At 42.3% G+C, this 17,766-nt stretch overlaps 1 protein-coding gene and 1 long non-coding RNA gene across 2 annotated transcripts; one reads left to right on the top strand and one right to left on the bottom strand.

The window, feature by feature from the left end:
- Window positions 1–491: 491 nt before the first annotated feature.
- LOC127340487 (uncharacterized) lies at window positions 492–4,248 on the top strand. Its single transcript, XM_071827703.1, has 7 exons — window positions 492–738; window positions 814–1,296; window positions 2,585–3,300; window positions 3,392–3,565; window positions 3,658–3,768; window positions 3,856–4,024; window positions 4,117–4,248. Exons 1-7 carry the CDS (start codon window positions 532–534, stop codon window positions 4,246–4,248), a joined length of 1,992 nt encoding a protein of 663 aa, XP_071683804.1. The 5' UTR covers window positions 492–531.
- Window positions 4,249–16,406: 12,158 nt separating this feature from the next.
- On the bottom strand, window positions 16,407–17,146 carry LOC127345965 (uncharacterized). The gene is made up of 2 exons (XR_007879140.2): window positions 16,948–17,146; window positions 16,407–16,774 (listed from the first exon to the last, which is right to left on the bottom strand). It is a non-coding gene; the product is annotated as an uncharacterized lncRNA (long non-coding RNA).
- Window positions 17,147–17,766: the final 620 nt, after the last annotated feature.

The following is a 17,766-nucleotide window of genomic DNA, read 5'->3' as shown; positions in this document are numbered from 1 at the left end:
TTTTAGTTAGTTAGTTTAAGTTTTCTGTAAATCTTTCAAAACGCCCCGACCGGACCGACACCGTCCCACGCTCCGTCTCCCTCGCTTCGCCACCCCCGACGCCGTAACTTCCCTCTCCTCTACCTCTGAAACGTCGCAACTTCCCTCTCCTCTCCCTCTCGCCGACACCCTCACGCGCCCTCTCCCTCTTGCAAACACCCCTCTTCTCTCCCTCTCGCGAACACCCCCGACGCCGCAACTTCCCTCCCTCTCGCAAACAACCGACACCCTCTCCCTCTCGCAAATACCAGTCGCCGACACCCTCTCCCTCTCGCAAATACCAGTCGCTGACACCCTCTCCCTCTCGCAACCAACCGACGTCGATACCCTCTTCCTCACGTGAGCATTGTCGAGATCCTCTCCTTGAGCCTACCCCATCCGTGGTTAGGGTTAGGGTTTGGGTAGTGTTTGGTTAGGGTTAGTGTTTGATTAAGTTTAGGGTTTGGTTAGGGTTAGAACATGTACTTATCGATTTAATTTTTTGCAGAAACAATGGATCCATTCGAAATCCATCGAGACTTGGAACAGGAAGACCTATTCGAGGACATAATCCGCGATGGTCCAGAAGCCGACCGAGAAGAGCGCGACTCTGGTGATGGAGAAGACCGCGGCTCCGGTGATGGAGAAGCCGACGGCTCCGGTGATGGAGAAGCCGACGGCTCCGGTGATGGAGAAGCCGACGGCTCCGGTCATGGCGAGGTATACGATCACTAGGCATTAATGGAATTCTATATGTACATATAGATATAAATTAATTAATTTTTATTCTCTTAGGCCTTCGAAGATAAGTTGGAGAAACGAGGCCCGGCAAAGAGGTTGAGCCCAAAAGACCACTTCACAATTGAAGCTATATCACCGAAAGGCCAACCGGTGGCACCCGCGGCTGTCAGAGTGACATTTAAAAATCAGTGCGGAGTTCTGGTTAGGGATCGTCTCCCGATCACTATTAGAGAATGGAACAAGACCAAGAATGTGTCCGAAGATCAGGTTGCCGATAGGTACAAAGACACACTTTTTGACGACCTCATGACACATTTCACTTTGCCAATTTTGAGATCGGAGTCTGAGATGGCCAAGCAGAGGGCGCTAGTGAAGAAATGGGCTCTTCAGAAGATGGGGGAACTTTTCCGGGCGTATAAGAACCGGTTATGGGCAACTTATAAGGCCGAGAAGAAGCCTCCATTATTCGAAAACTATCTAGCGAAGCAGGAGCATAACTGGGAAGAATTTGTGAAGTACAAAAAATCAGAGGAGGCTGTGAGACTGTCAAAGAAAAACAAGAAGAATGCAAGCGAAAAGAAATATCACCATCATACGGGGCGAGGGGGCTACGAAGTAGCCATGCCTAAGTGGGATGCACAAGAGGCTGGGATGAAGCGGAATGGGATCACTCCAGAACCCGAGCGAGAAGGATGGGACACTAGGGCTCGAAATTGGTTCCTTAGGCATGGCTGTGAGTATGACATGAAGACAGGGAACCTTGTTGAAAGTGACAGCAAGGTTAAGGTACCCAGGGAAAAATGGATTGAAGTGATGGCTGATATTAAAGCGGGAAAACTGAAGTTTGCTCCCGATAGAGAGAAAGACTTGCTGACGCTTGTCCTCGGTAATCCTGAAAAGGGAGGACGAACAAGAGGCTTCGGCCCTAGTGTTCCGTGGGCGCTTGGGTTTCCGGACGACACAGAGACTTATAGATGCCGAGCGAGAGCAAAAAAACGCGAGCTGGAGGTGCAGAATGACCGGATGGCCGAGTTCCAACGTCAACTTGACCAGCAGCAGCGGGAGATTCAGCAGCAGCAGCGGGAGATAAATGAACTAAAAGGACAGCGCCAACCAGATAATACCGCCGGCATATCTCAGCGGCGAGACAGCAGCGTGGCCGACTCGGAGGCCCCGCCTTTACGGATGATAGATGGCGGTCCTGGCGACCCCGTGGATGGAATCAAGGAGCAAACACCTTGTGATCTCCATGAGGTGTTCAGGAACTTATCTGTTAAGGTGGCGGTCGGCTTTGTCTTACCTGCATTTGGAGCTGAAGGTGAGCCGGCACACATGGCATGGCAATGAGATTCCAGCTGGCTATGCTCGTGTCGGGGTGGATTCAGTTGTACCGTCGTGGGAGACATTGCAGCTCGTAATCCCTGGAGGTGATGGTCAGGTTACACTCGGAGACGTACAGGGAGAAATCATTCTTTGGGAAAAGAAAAACATCAAGCTTCCAGGTTGGGTAGCCCCTAGTACTAGTCGTCCCAGGTCACCATCACCTCCTCCAAGTGATCGCAGGCCACCATCACCTCTTCCGACTGATCACATGTCGCCACCATCACCCTATGGGTACGACCATGACATCCGTAGTCCATCTCCATCTCCAGCGCCGCCGCCTGCGCCCACTAAGACTCGGAATGCACCCAGCCGGAAGCGTTTCAAGAGTCCTGTCCGCAAGCGGTCGCCCCTCCCAACAGTACCAAAGGTTCCTCCCCCCCGTCCTTACGATCGTACTAAAGAGGAAAATGAGGCCATTGTAAAGAAACACGTGCATGAACAGCTTCATAAGGAAAAACCTCCAGCGCTAGCGCCATACACCGAGAAGCAAAAAGGATATGCTCTTGATTTTCTGAACACACCATCGCAATATTCCTTACACGAGAAGAAGGATGACTACACACGCACACTTGCGAGGGTAATTGAGGACAAGGGCACTGCTAAGAAGAAGGATAGTGCTAGCACGAGCAAATCATCATCTAGAAGTGTAGCCGGGAAGAAATCAAGTTCAACAAGTGCACCCCTCAAGGCCAAGCAAGCAGCGACAACGGGCAGAAAAAGAAAGGAAGTTCCCCAGCTCGGAGAACAGGCCAAACAATCGATCCCACCACTCAAAGTGTCAGATGTTCCCTCGGTGTACCAGGAACATGGTGATTTCGATCTGGAAGCAGCTGCGGCGCTAGCGGCTCAAGTTGGCTGTACCGTGGAGGAATTGCTGAGTGCCCATGATGCAGTACTACCCATTGCTGATATAGCTCCTAAATTTGTCTATGGGGCCGACTTGGTCAGCAAAGAGCGGCTGCATATACTGCCAACGCATATGCGGAATTTGCATCAGTGGTACCTTGATGCGTGCAAGGAGAACACAAGTTACATCGTGGCGGATATCCCAGAAGATTATTACTTCCGAAAGGAGGAGATCCATATTGAGATGAATGAACTCTGGCAGTTATTCAATTTAGACGCCCTCGACAAATCTCTCATGAGTTGCTACTGCTTGTAAGTTGTTAACTACATATAAGTTCATGTTCATTCAGTTGTTCCTGTTCATTGCATATACTCATTATATCTTATGTGTTCTCTTATGCAGACTGAAGATCATTGAATGCAGAAGTAATAAGATGTTCAATGTTGGGTTTGTTGACCCAGATAAAGTACATCATGACACGGTAAAGAATAATGTCGAAGAAACGGGGGGAAACCTACTAAGGTTTATAGGGGAGCAAAGCTTCTGTGATTCAATACTGTTTCCTTACAACTACAGGTGAGAGTCTTACTGATCTGTTGTGCACATTCAATTTTTCTTACTCGATGTTATGTGTAATTCATGACGTATATATATATAAACATGTGCAGTTTCCACTGGATTCTGCTAAATATTCAAGTTGATAAGGGAATAGTTGAAGTAAGGGACCCATTGAGTAGAGGCCTGGACGGGTTCCGCGACTTGCAGAACATTCTCCAGAGGTAATTTCAATCATTAATTGCCGCGCTATATCTTTCGTGAGATATCAATTAATTATCCACTCATTCAATCATTCTTTTGCCTGGCAGGTGTTGGAGAGCTTTGAAGAATAATATTGCGGGTAACTTCGCAGAGAAGCTAACATTTACTCTTGTACCGTGCGCCCAGCAGCCACAGGGGACGAATCTATGTGGATACTACGTTTGCGAGTCCATTCGCATGTTAACCACTGAGAAGCACAACGATAATAGATTCAACGTAAGCAATAACATTCACAACTTTAGTTTATTATCATCAGTATTTCGTTATCAAGATTGATATAGTCATATTCATCTCATTTTCCTCTATAGGTCGACTTCATGCGGGAGAAGCTCCAACCACACGAGCACATACTAGGAATTACGGAGAAATTGGCGGGACTTCTAATGAAAGAAGTAATAGACGACAACGGCTTGTTTAGTCTAAATAGGCGCAACAAATGATCCCCATGTATTAGTTCGAATAGACGACGGGCTTTAGTCCCGGTGGTAGTGACCTCCATGGTTATGTGTAAGGGGAATCTACGAAGTTTTGCTCCCAATATTTGTTTGCTCGATCTATATATAATGAATGAACGTGTACAACTTGTAGTAGCGTACAAATATTTGTTATGCAACTTTTATTTTAAAATGAAAAAATGAAATAAAAGGGGGGGCGGTGGCGGGGGGGGGGGGGGGGAGGGTTGCTGCACACCTCAAACCCTAAAGCAGCAGCGTTCTGCGCGCGCCACGTAGAGGCCCTTTACCGCCCGCGACAAAAGGGTGTGCCCCTGGGGCACCCCGCGCCTGCCACGTGGTGGACCATATGTCGCGGGTGGTAAGCGACCCGCGACAAAAGGGTGGACCTTTTGTCGCGCCTTCGTTGTCGCGGGTGGCCGCCCGCGACAAAAGGCCCTTACGGCCCGCGACAAAAGGGCTGTTTTCCACTAGTGATATATGCAAGCTAGTGACTGATTCATTTGGCGAATATGCAAACATTGGTTTGGCGTGCAATGAGTTCATATGTGATAGCATGTGTGCATGCATGTATGTTCAAATGTTCATACGCCAAGACGACCCCACCATGCATGTATTCCACATACAATGGCAGTTAAGGTGGTCTAAGAAAATAATAAAGTAAATTTGCTCCACCGTGGGATGCCGTCGCGGGGTGCAACTTAGAGCATCCACGGTGCAGGACGCTTATACAAGCGCTTCAATAATGAAATTAAGTGTCCCGATATTTCTTTTTGAGCTAAGCGTCTCTGGTTGCAACGATGGAAGCTAGTTTCGGAGGTTGCTAGTCCACACTCCACAGACGCCCCTGAATTCCCACTCCGCGAGACAAGGAAACGAAGTATTGCCGGGCGAAAATTTTACCCCTAGGCAACCAGGTCGGAGGCCATAACTGCCCATCAAGCAAGATTTTGATCTTGGCGCCCACTGATAAGAGTCACGTTATGGAAGCTCTTACACGCGTTCTGGGGTGCCTTCCTTCCGTCGGCTGCAATGGCGCACGAAGAGGTGCAGCTGCTTCGCAACCACCAGCGTCTCCGCGCAATTCCACGCGGAGGCAGTATATCCGTCACCAACTCCCTGGCCATCGATAGCGCGGTCTGTCTTGCAAACCTCGGTAAATCCAATAATCTTGTCGTATTATGCAATTTTGTGGAAGGAAAACTAGTTATTTAGAGGCGAACTCACCAAAATTTGGGGAATGGATAGTACTCCCTCGATTTCATGAAACTTATCTGAGATTTTTCAAAATTTAAATGTATCTAGATGCTATTTATTATCTAGATACATCTGAAGTTAGATAAATTTAGCACAACTTTCACGAGACAGACGGAGTATTTTATTAAAAGCTAAAGATTTGGCTATGTGTATCGCCAAAGCCATACCGGCTCAGAGCACAAAGTAAGTGTAATCAATTTATTTTTCATTAAATTCTCTATATGGAAAACAAGTGTGAGGCCGAACTAAATAAATACAAGACGTCGTGTTACTATACCCAAGGACATATTTCAAGGCAGCGACACAGCTCGGGACTAAGAATTTTGGACGTGACCCACGGTGTTTATTCGAGAAAAGGGAAATTTACAGAAGGATATATAATTGTGCACTATATATCAAGAGCAGTGAACGATAGCAACCATTTTCTCTTATGCTATATTATATTAATGAACTTCAAACAATAAAATCTTAAAATCATTCCAATTTACAATGAGATAACAAAAACAAGTAGGGATAATTTGAGAATGGCACAAGTATCACAAAGAAAGATTCAAATAATTGCACAAAGTACTTTAATGTATTGATACACAATAAATTACAAAAAAGACATATTCGGGATTTCCAATTCTATCTAACTTACCAAGACTCCAACAGTACAGTTCACGAGAAGTCGATAGGTACGGCCTTCAAAGCTCCAAACTGCCGATGAGATACAAGGCGGCGAAAAGAACACGTACGGAGATTGCATGCGTTTACCAGCAAACAATCTGCCACGCGCGGTGACTCAATACAGCTAAGTCTTTAACCAACCTCTGATTAAGATTGAAGCAAACAACGCCTAAAAGTGGGAGTAGCAAACCGTCAAACGATTAGGCATTAACATCACCGGAAAATGCATCTTATCCTAGTCTTTTGCTTTTTGCCGAGTGTGTTTGCTCTTGAAACTCGGGGAAGACATGCTTTGTCGAGTGTCAAGTAAAAAACACCAGGCAAATATCCAGTGAACCAGACATTGCTAATTGTAAAAGAAAAAAAAACTCTGCAAACTGCGTATGCTCGCCACGCTTAGCTGCGCCGTGATGGAATTGGGTCTTTGGCAAGTGTCCCCTAACTGTCACACTACAAGAAAACTAGTGACAATCTATGACCATTTCGCAACAAATGGTGGTTCCAGATCCTAAATCTATCCTACCATTTTAATCAGAAATGTCATAATTTCCTTACAAGAAATGGTCATAAAATAGATACTTTATTTTTATTATAAGCGCTAATTCTGAGGAATTAGGCAATAGCGCACAATAAGAAATACTAGACCATTAAGGCGCGCTTTGCCTCGCCCGTCCATTATAAATAAAATATGATAAAAACATTTTTTTTTCAAAAAGAACCTATTACAATGCCTAGATATAGGTGATGGGGCATCCTATTTGTTAAAAAGATTTGAAAATTGGACTTCAAAAGCAAAAAAAGTCAAAATAAAACGTTTAAAGACCAGAATTACATCACATCTTATTAATATTTTATTTGTGAACATGGAAAATTCTTCCCTCTGTATACTTGTGTGAGGAAGTATTATGATTTCTTCACCGAATCAATTTGTGCTTCCACTTCAACATGCATCAACTTGTCAAAGGACACATTGCTAATGTCTTCACCATGCGTCCAGGCCTAATTATGAAATATTGGATATTTTTCTACCTGTAAAGGTACAATACAATACATAGAGTGGACCTTAAACAAAAAATTTGATTTTTTGCATTGATAATGTAAATATCGTGCACAAGCCATACAAGTTGGAGAGCCTACATTCAAATCAACTGGATTCACCGAAGAGTGTACATGTCATTCAATAAAATAATTTAACTTGATCAGTTGGTCGCTATCCAACAAGAAGCCATGTTTGTCTCTCCATCCTGGAGCTCAGAATGACTCTTGGGTACAAGTGTGGCATCTATCAAGTGATGATTGCTTCAAGTCCTGCATGTTCCTGGAGGTAAATTAGAAAGATCATGTGCTTGTAGGTATACCATTGTATGTAATGTCGTGAAGTACATTGAACTGCTTGAAAAAAAATCTTATATGTGAAAATGAGAGAGGCAACTTGGTCAGAAATCATAATCATCTAATAAATGAAACCGGGTGGACCACAAAAGTAGATTCTCCATAGACTAAGAAGCTACAATGTGTTCAATGTTTTGTACATTCAAGATGCAAGTAATGAATACATACGTTGAGAATGCCGTTGTACAAGGGCCACATCGAAGTTTATCCATAAAATATCTTTGTGTAAGCCAGCTTGCACGAGATCCAGAAACCATGTGCAGATTCATAAGATAGAAGGCGTGGAAAAATTAAAATTATTCTGGTAGAAATTTATGAGTTGGGGACTGTAGGCAAATGGCACAAGAACTGGATTTAGCATTTGAACATCAGTATAATCTGTAATTTGAAGTGAAACTATATCTATAAATTTGGGCGCCGCTATGATAGGAAAAAATGGAGGCAGTCGTAAGAAAACTTCGTTACATGACAGCCATGTTGCATTAGCTACATTTTTTGTAGCACCATCTATCAGTCAAATGGGTAATTTATGGACATCCTCATATGATGATCTAAATTCACTTAATGAACAACTGTGTCAGTTCAAGTAGCAACATAAAAAAGGAAAGCATCAGACTTCAAATACATAGTACCATAAAACAAACTACATATGAGAAAGAAGAGCATCTAAAAGTCCCATGCTTTAGAAAGCTAGACTACGCAGGTAGATTCAATATCCTGAGAAAGGAAAATAAATAATGTAAGAATATAGCTGGGCTATTAATAGTTGCTGAAGCTAATAACAATACTTTGTAAATATGGAAGCAATTAACCTCTACTAATAGTACACATGTAGAGAAATCATTGTATGCATTTTTATTTTTTAAGCTAGAACAAATATAGTAGATAAAATTGATAATAAAAATGTTGAATCATTTTTTCAAACAAAGCTATTATTTTAAGCAACATGACACACCACTATATACATGCATGTCAGCTAGCCTGCTATGCTGGTTTTGTACTGAAAACATTGTTACCATGAAGAATCTTCTCTAATAAATCGTGAACGAAATTGGAACAAAAGAAAAGCACAAGTTATCATCATGCGAGAAAATTTTCGAATAATCCAAGGTTCTGCCAACTATTAACAATGTTCTACGAATCAGAATCCACTACAGTGCATATATATACATTGGCAGCTGTTTTAAAACTAATAATTACTTACTAATTAGCAATAGAAATGGCTATGAGATTACTCACACACCGGATTCGCCTTATTTCCGATTTAGTGATTTTGGTAACAAGCTAAAGTTGGTAAACAGAATCAGAGCTTTTCATGATTAATGTCTCACTGCTATCAGTATACCAAGTATATGAAGCATTCTCGTTAGCCCACTGATCTCTTCCCCTGACAAGCTCACTGTAATAATATTTGATTACTGGACATCCAAGAAAAAAGAAAAAGGAACCACATGTTAACATCACTTGAGTACCTTCAAGGCTGCCATTGGTAATATTTAACTTTGGAAGACCAAGCCCTGTAAAGAATAAATCATATAAAACCTATATCAGGGACAACATAACACAAAAGGGGATGTGAAAGAAAAGACAAAAGAAGTTGCAGAAAATAAACAAAGGGAAACTTCATATTCAAGTTGTATACACCCATTTCACTACTTGATGTCCGCCATTGAGAAACTTCACTAACGCAACAAAAGAAAAGGAAGAGGTAGAATAGATCGAAGTCAAACATTACGTAATTCGTAAACATTACAAAATTGTCATAGACCCATTTGACTTCATATGTTCTGGCTCGGACTTTGCACCATTTTTTGTAGCACCTATGTTACATGATCGAAGTCCGAGCCAGAACTTTGCACCATTTTTTGTAGCACCTATGTTCTGGCTCGGACTTCATATTCAAGTTGTATACACCCATTTCACTACTTGATGTCCGCCATTGAGAAACTTCACTAACGCAACAAAAGAAAAAGAAGAGGTAGAATAGATCGAAGTCAAACATTACGTAATTCGTAAACATTACAAAATTGTCATAGACCCTACTGTTTCAGCACTTTTCAGCTTCCAGTATCAACTGTAAATTATCTATCCAAGGAAGTATTTTTTAAATTAGTGCTTAAAAATATGTAACCACAAACTTGTATGAAAATAGTAAACTGAATAAATATTACGTTACATACTTGTACTTCCTTATGTACCCTTTCTGTAGTTGATATGCGAGTAAAAGACAGTCAAATGGATTACACATGAGAATAATCTATGATTTGGAAAACATAAGCCGTGTTTTGCCGTGCCTATTCATCTTCAACAAAATGAGAGTAGAAAAGTCAAAGAGAAATCGACAGTACAAATAAATGTGAAAAAATAAATTACATTTAATCAATTTGTAGCATGGAAGAAAAAATATTCGCTATAGAAGGGGCACTTCCAACAGCCGTCAAATATCTAAGTGCAAGTTTGCTTGCAGAAAATTTTACAAATCCTTTTAAGATGGTATATAAGAAAAAAAACATATATGCATATGATTATGAGAGAGAACTATGAGCTATGATGTGAAGTAGACAAATGGCATAGAATACTGGATTGAATATCTGAACAACAATATATAACATCACAGACCAAGAATGCAAGAAATGATAACGAATAATTACCTTATCTTAACGGCGGCAATAAATCATTTGTTGTTTGCATAGTGTCCTTTTCCATCAAATAGCTAAAACAATTACACGTGCAAAAAATGTGTTCTCATAATAGATGAACACTTAGTGCTTCATATTATCCTACTGTCCTCTGATCCAAATTAATTGTCGCAGTTTTAGGAAAAATGCCTAAAATCTGTCAAGGTTCATTGAACCTGCGACAACTAATTTCATCAGCGTTAGTGCAAGAACTTGGCTTCTGCTATATAAACGGATAAAGAGAATTAATAAAGCATATTTTACCTCATAGCCCATCTTCTCCAGCGTTTTACGCCCGCAGTTGCATCAATTTCTGTAGACAAAGTTGACTTGGCGAATCCATGTCCTTTTGTTTCGAGGATGAATCCATATCCTTTGGACTTCCTAGTACCGAGATGCCAGATTACTACCACGGTATGCCACATCAACCAGAAATTGAATAAACAACATACACAAGGAGAAACTGATTTAGCAAATCTGACCCTAAACCGAACAATTTGCAGCATGTGGATAGAATCAGTAATTAGATTTACCAGCTTCTGGTAATAATAGTGGCATGGAGCAGCGCCTTGAGGCTAAAACGGAAGATTGGTACAGTACAGATTGAGACCAAGTTGCAAGAGGACAAACCAATTCAATTTCAAGCTTTCTCTCCCTCTTGAGCACACGCCACCATGCGCCATCATAGGGAGCCACGGTTACGCACCACTTAGACCGTCATCGCCCGCACGCGCCGCCGTCATGGCGTCACCATCTGAATGTTTCACGCAATTTTTTCTGTGGGAGCAGCAGGGGGAGCCGGCACTCCCAGTCTCCCACCACGGATGGAGATTGAGTGCGCACAAGCATCCCCAATGGTTCTGTGCGCCGGACGGCTGCGACGAGCATGGGAAGCTCGCCGTCATTACCCGGGTAGGAGAGGGAGAGGAATGGGAGAGGATTGCGATGGTATGCGAGAGGAGAAGGAAAGGCCAGCGACGGGAGAAAAACAGCGGCGAACGGACCTAGGTACACACTATCGGCCCGATTAACCAGAGAACACCTAGATCGGCCGGCGGAGTAGCAGCCCTTGTAAGGGTGAGCTGGCCTTTTGACGCGATTTTATGTGCGAATCGGAAGCAGTGACGGTTCGGTAAGATAGAAAGATCTTGATCGTACATACACGTGATCTGACGGCTAAGGATGCCTAATCGTTGTGGAGGCTCCTAGGTGGTTCCATTATACTGTTACTTAATACGATTCCCACATGCGGCCGTTACCTGTTTTTCATCTCATGGGGAACTACAGCCAACGAACTCCTTTTCTCCAAGAATAAAGGTTATCCATTAATCCACCAACAAATGAAACTACTTGGGCGATGGCTATTCCTCTTCCATGCACCATTCGGCCTTCTTCTTCCGAGTCGTAACTCCTCATATTTCATCATTGCCCCCTTCACAGTCCTCTTCTCAATCGAGTTTCCCAGCCAGTCCTGCATCTCCTCTACTCCTACTTCGACATTATTTTAGTCTGCATCAGTGACCTAAACTCGTCAACAGACGCACTCAAGGCCATTGGGGTTTGAGGTTCACAATGGTCCAGCTCTTTTGTCACCGCCGCCTCACCTGTAGGGGGCCACGGTGGAATCAATACTACCCAAAATTAGTAGGCTCTTTTGATCCTTTCACCTATTTTGATTTAATTTGCTGATCTCTATAGATTTTATAGGTTACTCTAGATATTACAATTGTCCATGTTTTGCTAGATAATATGTTCAGCTCTGAATGAAGATTGGGGATCATGGACTATGGTACATGTGCATGTCGCCCATGGCATATCGTGTGTCTCGATACATCGTGTCTATGCTTCTCTTACATATACGAGCTCCCTCATTTTTTCTTCATTTCCTTTCTATTCTTTTCCAAAAGTAACGACTGACATGGGTATGCCTAATTGGGCCAGCGACTTAGGCAACCCTGGTGTAAATTCGAGAGAAACCCATGATGCCAGAAGAAGAAGCCCGCAAAATAAGAATTATCTTATAGTTAGGCATATGTAAACCCGACTCAACTCGAGATGAGTTAATGGCATACCACTACCTGACCTGCCGAAAGCAGAAGGCATTGCGCAAAGCACAGCAGCAACTCAATGAGCGGCGGCGGCAAGCCGATGAAACAAGCCAGCAGCTCGATGAGCGGAGAAGAAGAGCCAACCTGTCAAGCGAGCGTCGGGCAAACTTGAGTTTTGCAAGAGGAGCAAGCGCCGCAGCCGGTGCATGACAAAGCAGGACGAGGTCCATGCTAAGCCAAGTCCCTTCGGCGGATAGAAAAAATATCATAAGGGATTTGGATCTATCCTTCATGACGGTAGAAAGGAGTGGTAACATAATACCCAAAACAGCCGAAGCTGCCATCGTTGCAGCCCGAACATATCTGATGGCCACGCAGCCAGCAACCGATGATCCGCGAGCCGCTCTTCCATTTTTTTATTTTTCTATTGACATATAACCTAAATAAATTTGCTTGGCTAGTCATGCATTCATGGGCTTCGATTTCCCATCCATATAAGGTACCTCTCAATTTGGATGGCAGTTCCTTCTTCATGTTGTATGATTTTTGTACTTTGGCATGTTATTTGCGATGCTTATTTTGAAATATTTGTCACTGTATCGTGTTGCAGGTGTAAACCGAAGCAACGACATCTCAAGATAAATATATGGCTGATTTTGATTCACGACCAATTTGGTTTGGTCACAAATCTGCCATGTAAAATTGGCCACGTTGGATCTGACATGAACAAGCCAGATCGTATGTGACCAAAATTTTGGTCATAGAATCTATGACCTTCTTTCTGGTCAAAACCCTTTATGAACATTTCAAAAAATGGTTGTTGTAATCTTTCAGTGACTAACAATTGGTGACTCACAATTTTTGGTAATAAATGGCCAAAAATGACAAATATCGGGGGTCGCAAGTCAGCAGATTTCTAGTAGTGATACTCGGCAAAGATTGCTAGTTCGTTCCCACCTTTTTTTGCTACATGTGAGAAACTTACTGCCCAAACCGACAGCGCACCTCTGATAAAAAAACACGTTGTCGATCTAAAACAGATTTTTGCAACAATGTAGAACAAGCGAAAGTCAAAACTTAGTTCAAATCTGGGTCCGCTTCCAGCAAAATCAGCAGGACATGGTAGAAAATACCGTAAGTTTCTAGCAACCAAGCACAATCGAAAGGTATTTGAACTATACTATAGAAGAAGTCTTCTACTTTTGTGCGTTTGTTTCATACAATTACACATTGTGCTTCATGTAGTTGCTTCAAGAAAAACCGGTTTTGGCACTCGGACAATCAAAACTGGTTTCTTCGTGGCTAGGAAAGGAGAACTCATAAAGGCATCATTGCTTGCCGTTCCAGGACCCATGCTCGTATGTAATATGGTCATGTTCCGGAAAACTATGACATGCTTAAGGTCAAGAACTAGCTCATTTTCCCTAAAAGCAACATAATTTAAGAGGTAGTAGCTTATTTTGTAAAAGGTTATTCAAATAACCATTGTATTACAGAATGATAATACTTCGAACCAAAAAAAGGGTTAAGGCAAAACTAACCACGATGCTATTTAATACAATGGCTAATATATTATCCCTAATAATAGAGCATGGAAAATATGACGGTCAACTTGAAGGAGTAGTTCCACACCTTGTGGATTGTCTATCCTTTAATAGGTTATTGACACTGTTTTATTTATGAAGCATGATCTTAAAAAAAGGGAGAAATGGGAAATTAATATTATCAGCTTTTGAGAAACTGGCCGTACAACTCAAAATAAATTTCCAGCAAATTTAATATTTTTTTGGCGAGGCTCCAGACAAATCCTCCCTTTATGCCCATCTATTTGGATGTGGGCTATGCCAGTTTTTTTCGGCAAGTTAAGCATCCAAATACACTATTTGAGACTTACAAATGATGAATGGAAGCATGCCGAGGAGAGGCGGCAAAAAAAAATGTAGTTGGAAGAAAAAGCTACTATCCCTTGGTGGAAGTTTAGTTCTTATTAATAGGGTACTAAGTAATATGGTACTGCCCATGATTTCTTCCTTAGTTATCCGGAAAAGTTTTGCAACAATTTAATTATTTCGATCAAGTTTCTTTTGGCAAGGCCATGTGAAAAAGTATCAAATGGCTAACTGGAATGTAGTTTCCCATCCTAAGGACCAATGAGGACTTGGTATCCACAATCTTGAGGTTAAGAATAGAGCTCGTCTTGGTAAATTGCATCTTAAGGTTCTTACCAAAGATGGAGTATGGCACACTCTTCTTAACCAAAAATACATAGGGTCACGTGCATATGTATGTAATGGAAACCTGGGGACTCGCATTTCTGGGCTGGCCCAATGGCGACAAGAAATATTTTCCCCTTATGGTTCGTTCATAATAAAGGATGGCTTGGAAATTAGGTTCTTGGAGGATAAGTGCTTAGGTAATGCTATTCGCCGAGAATAATATCTAGCTATGTACAATATTGTTCATCACAAGAGCGATACAATTGCAAAGGTGTTGAAGTTCTCTACGCCAAATGTGACGTTCAAAAGAGATCCATTAAGTCCTAGGCTTGCATCATGGAATGTTTTGCTGCAACATTTGTCTTTGGTCCAATTAACACAAGGATTAGACAAGTTTCGATGGACTCTACATGACAGTAGTAAATTCTCTATGGGATCCATGTATAGAGATTTAATTCAACCAGAGGTGCCCATTGATAATAACGGACAAATCTCGAACATGAAGATTCCGCTAAAAACTAAGGCTTTTTGCATGGTATCTTCTAGTGGAGGAATACTTAACAAACATAACATGGTAAGACACAATTGGCACACAAGTATAAAAGTGTGTATTATGGTGTCATGATTATACTATTAAAGACTTATTATTCCAGTGCCAATTTGCTAGATCTATATATGGCTGGTCATCCAAGTAGGTTCTACCTTCCATCCGGCACGTACCTTACTAATATATTTGGTAATTGGATAAATTGTGTGGATCATATGTTTAAAATACCTATTAGGATGAGAGCCCTTGCCTATGTAGAAATTACAAGGTTTTTAAGGATAAAACATCTTCTCTCTCATGCAGGTTATCTATTGGTGAGCAACTTTTATTTGTTCATGGCCGTCTATACATCGCAGGAAGAATCGCGAACTATTTATGTAGGTGTCTGCACCGTTGAAAGACATTGAGAGGAATATTTTTATTTAACATGGATGGAAGCATAATCTTCCGAGTGGCCCTCCAAAAATTTATGCGCTATTTAGTTTATGTAAGGATTATGTGTATTGCGCCGTCCTTTTTTATTTTGTATTTTGTTCGATTGGACTGGAGCGCCTATGTGCATTTTGTATATGAGAGGCCTTGTGTAATGTTTAAATTTTTAAGTAAAAAGAAAGCTCTTTATCGGAAACAAAAACTAGACTGCCCACGTGGAGGGAGACGATGTCATGCATAGTCGAATTTCCCACCGACGAAACCAAGAAAAGAATTAGAGAAATTCGCTCTTTTAATGTACAACAACATGCGAAAGTATAGCTTATGCTCGCGAACATATATTCAACAATATTGGTGCTTAGCCAAGTAACATGGACCTCTCTATTGTAGAATATCCCTTTTCATTTTGAGGTTATTGCCTTTTTGTGACAAAGAGTGCGATAACTTTTCTTTGGATGAAAACTCATGATGCATTCTCAATGTTTTGATTCAATAAGGCCTCTGTCATGCGCCGTTTCCTTCCTGGAGGCGTTGTTGTGTTTGTTGTTGTTGGAGGCCTTAGGTTGTCATAATCAGTGGTTGCTCGTTGTTTCACAGTTTTGTTCGTTGTCTAAAAATTTGTTGTGCGCATCTTAATGTCTTGACTAGCTCTCGAAGCACATGAGGAGTGTAATTGTTGTCTCATCATCTCTTCAGTTTTAGGAAAAATATAGGAACAAATATCAGCATGCATAATACCAAAATCATTATAATGTAAAATTGTAGTACTCCGCTTTATAATGATTCTAATACCATCGATTTTATCTGTAGATGTTAATATTTTTTCCTAAATATTAAATCAAACTTTACAAAGTTTAAGTTGAGTTTAGCTAAATACAGAACATGAAGAATAATGAATAAATACAGAGAAGAAGTAAATGTTAGACGTCGTGTTACCCAAAAGACTTATACATTTCAGGCAGCGCCTCAACTAGGACACGACCCACAGACTCTCGACTCTATTCACGCACATCGCAAGCGCGCGCACGCGCGCACACACACAGCTAGCTCCATGGCGTTTATTCGGAAAAGGGAAACTTATAAAACGGAATACAGTTGTGCGCCATATATGACCGGTGAGTGGATGCTGGGCGACAAACTTATTTATCCATGGGCGCCGTATCTACATACATATACTTGATCGAAGCATCGTAACCGAATCCTGCGCCTAAGGTCCAGGCACGGCAGGATAGCCAACACCGGTGTAAGGAGGGCCGGTTGTGTATGGAGGGCCGTCTGCATGCACACCAAAGCAGTGTGTAAGTATATATATATATATAGCTCATCAGATGGACCTGCCAGTTTCTAACCGGAACTGTGAGATCCTCAAAGGTTTCTTCTCTTTCTTTCCGAACAGGACGGCATATTATTAATGAAGCCAATGGAAAGAATAAGAGAGTTGTCGATACCTTGAAGAAGGGCTCTGGCCGCGAGCGCGTCCCGCGTGGCGAACGCGAGCGAGACCAGGATCACGCACAGAAACACGGCCAAGCTTCTCGAGGAGAAAGCCATGGTGGTCGATCAGGATGCGTGTGTTCTCCTGTGGTCGACTGGTTTGGGATGAATGCGTGTGTGTTCTTGTGTCGTTAGGCATACTCCATTTATATACGCGTGCTGGTCCGTAGCTCGTGCTGAGACCTAGTCAGAACGAAACGCCAGAGAAGTAGTACTCCAAAACTGTGCAAGCAGTTGTGGCCAATATTTTCCAGCAAAAGTCGGCCTCCAATCATATGTTCTTTGACCACGGGGAGCAGGCAGCCATTTTCTAGCACGTACCAAGAATACGTTTACGAAGAAGTCAGTTAGTCTGACTTTCAATCAATTATTCCATCCGATGCATAATAAGTGTCAGCTCCAAACAAGATTAGATACAACAAGGTAACGAAAAGAACACGGAGATTGCATACATTTACAAGCAAACTACACGTAAGGAAAGCCGCACTGCCTGAGAACGACCATGTCTTTAAACACCACTTGACCAGATTGAAGCCAACAGTGGGACTAGCAAGCAACCCATCGAAATGTTGAAATTTTGACAGATCAGACCACCTGCCCCAGTGAAATGCCAAAAAAGACCACCTCTAAATGCAAATGGCAAAAGTAACATGGCGGCACGTTGGCCAGCCGACGCGTGGCACATGCCGCCGCAGCCGGTGGCAGCAGGGCATGCCGCCGCAGCCGGTGGCGGCAGGGCATGCCGCCATGAGCCATGGTGGCACGTTGGGCAG

The sequence above is a fragment of the Lolium perenne genome, chromosome 3 (assembly GCF_019359855.2).
Source record: "Lolium perenne isolate Kyuss_39 chromosome 3, Kyuss_2.0, whole genome shotgun sequence".
Lineage (NCBI taxonomy): Eukaryota > Viridiplantae > Streptophyta > Magnoliopsida > Poales > Poaceae > Lolium > Lolium perenne.
Note: the sequence above shows the minus strand (reverse complement) of the source record. Positions and strands in the feature narration are given on the sequence as shown.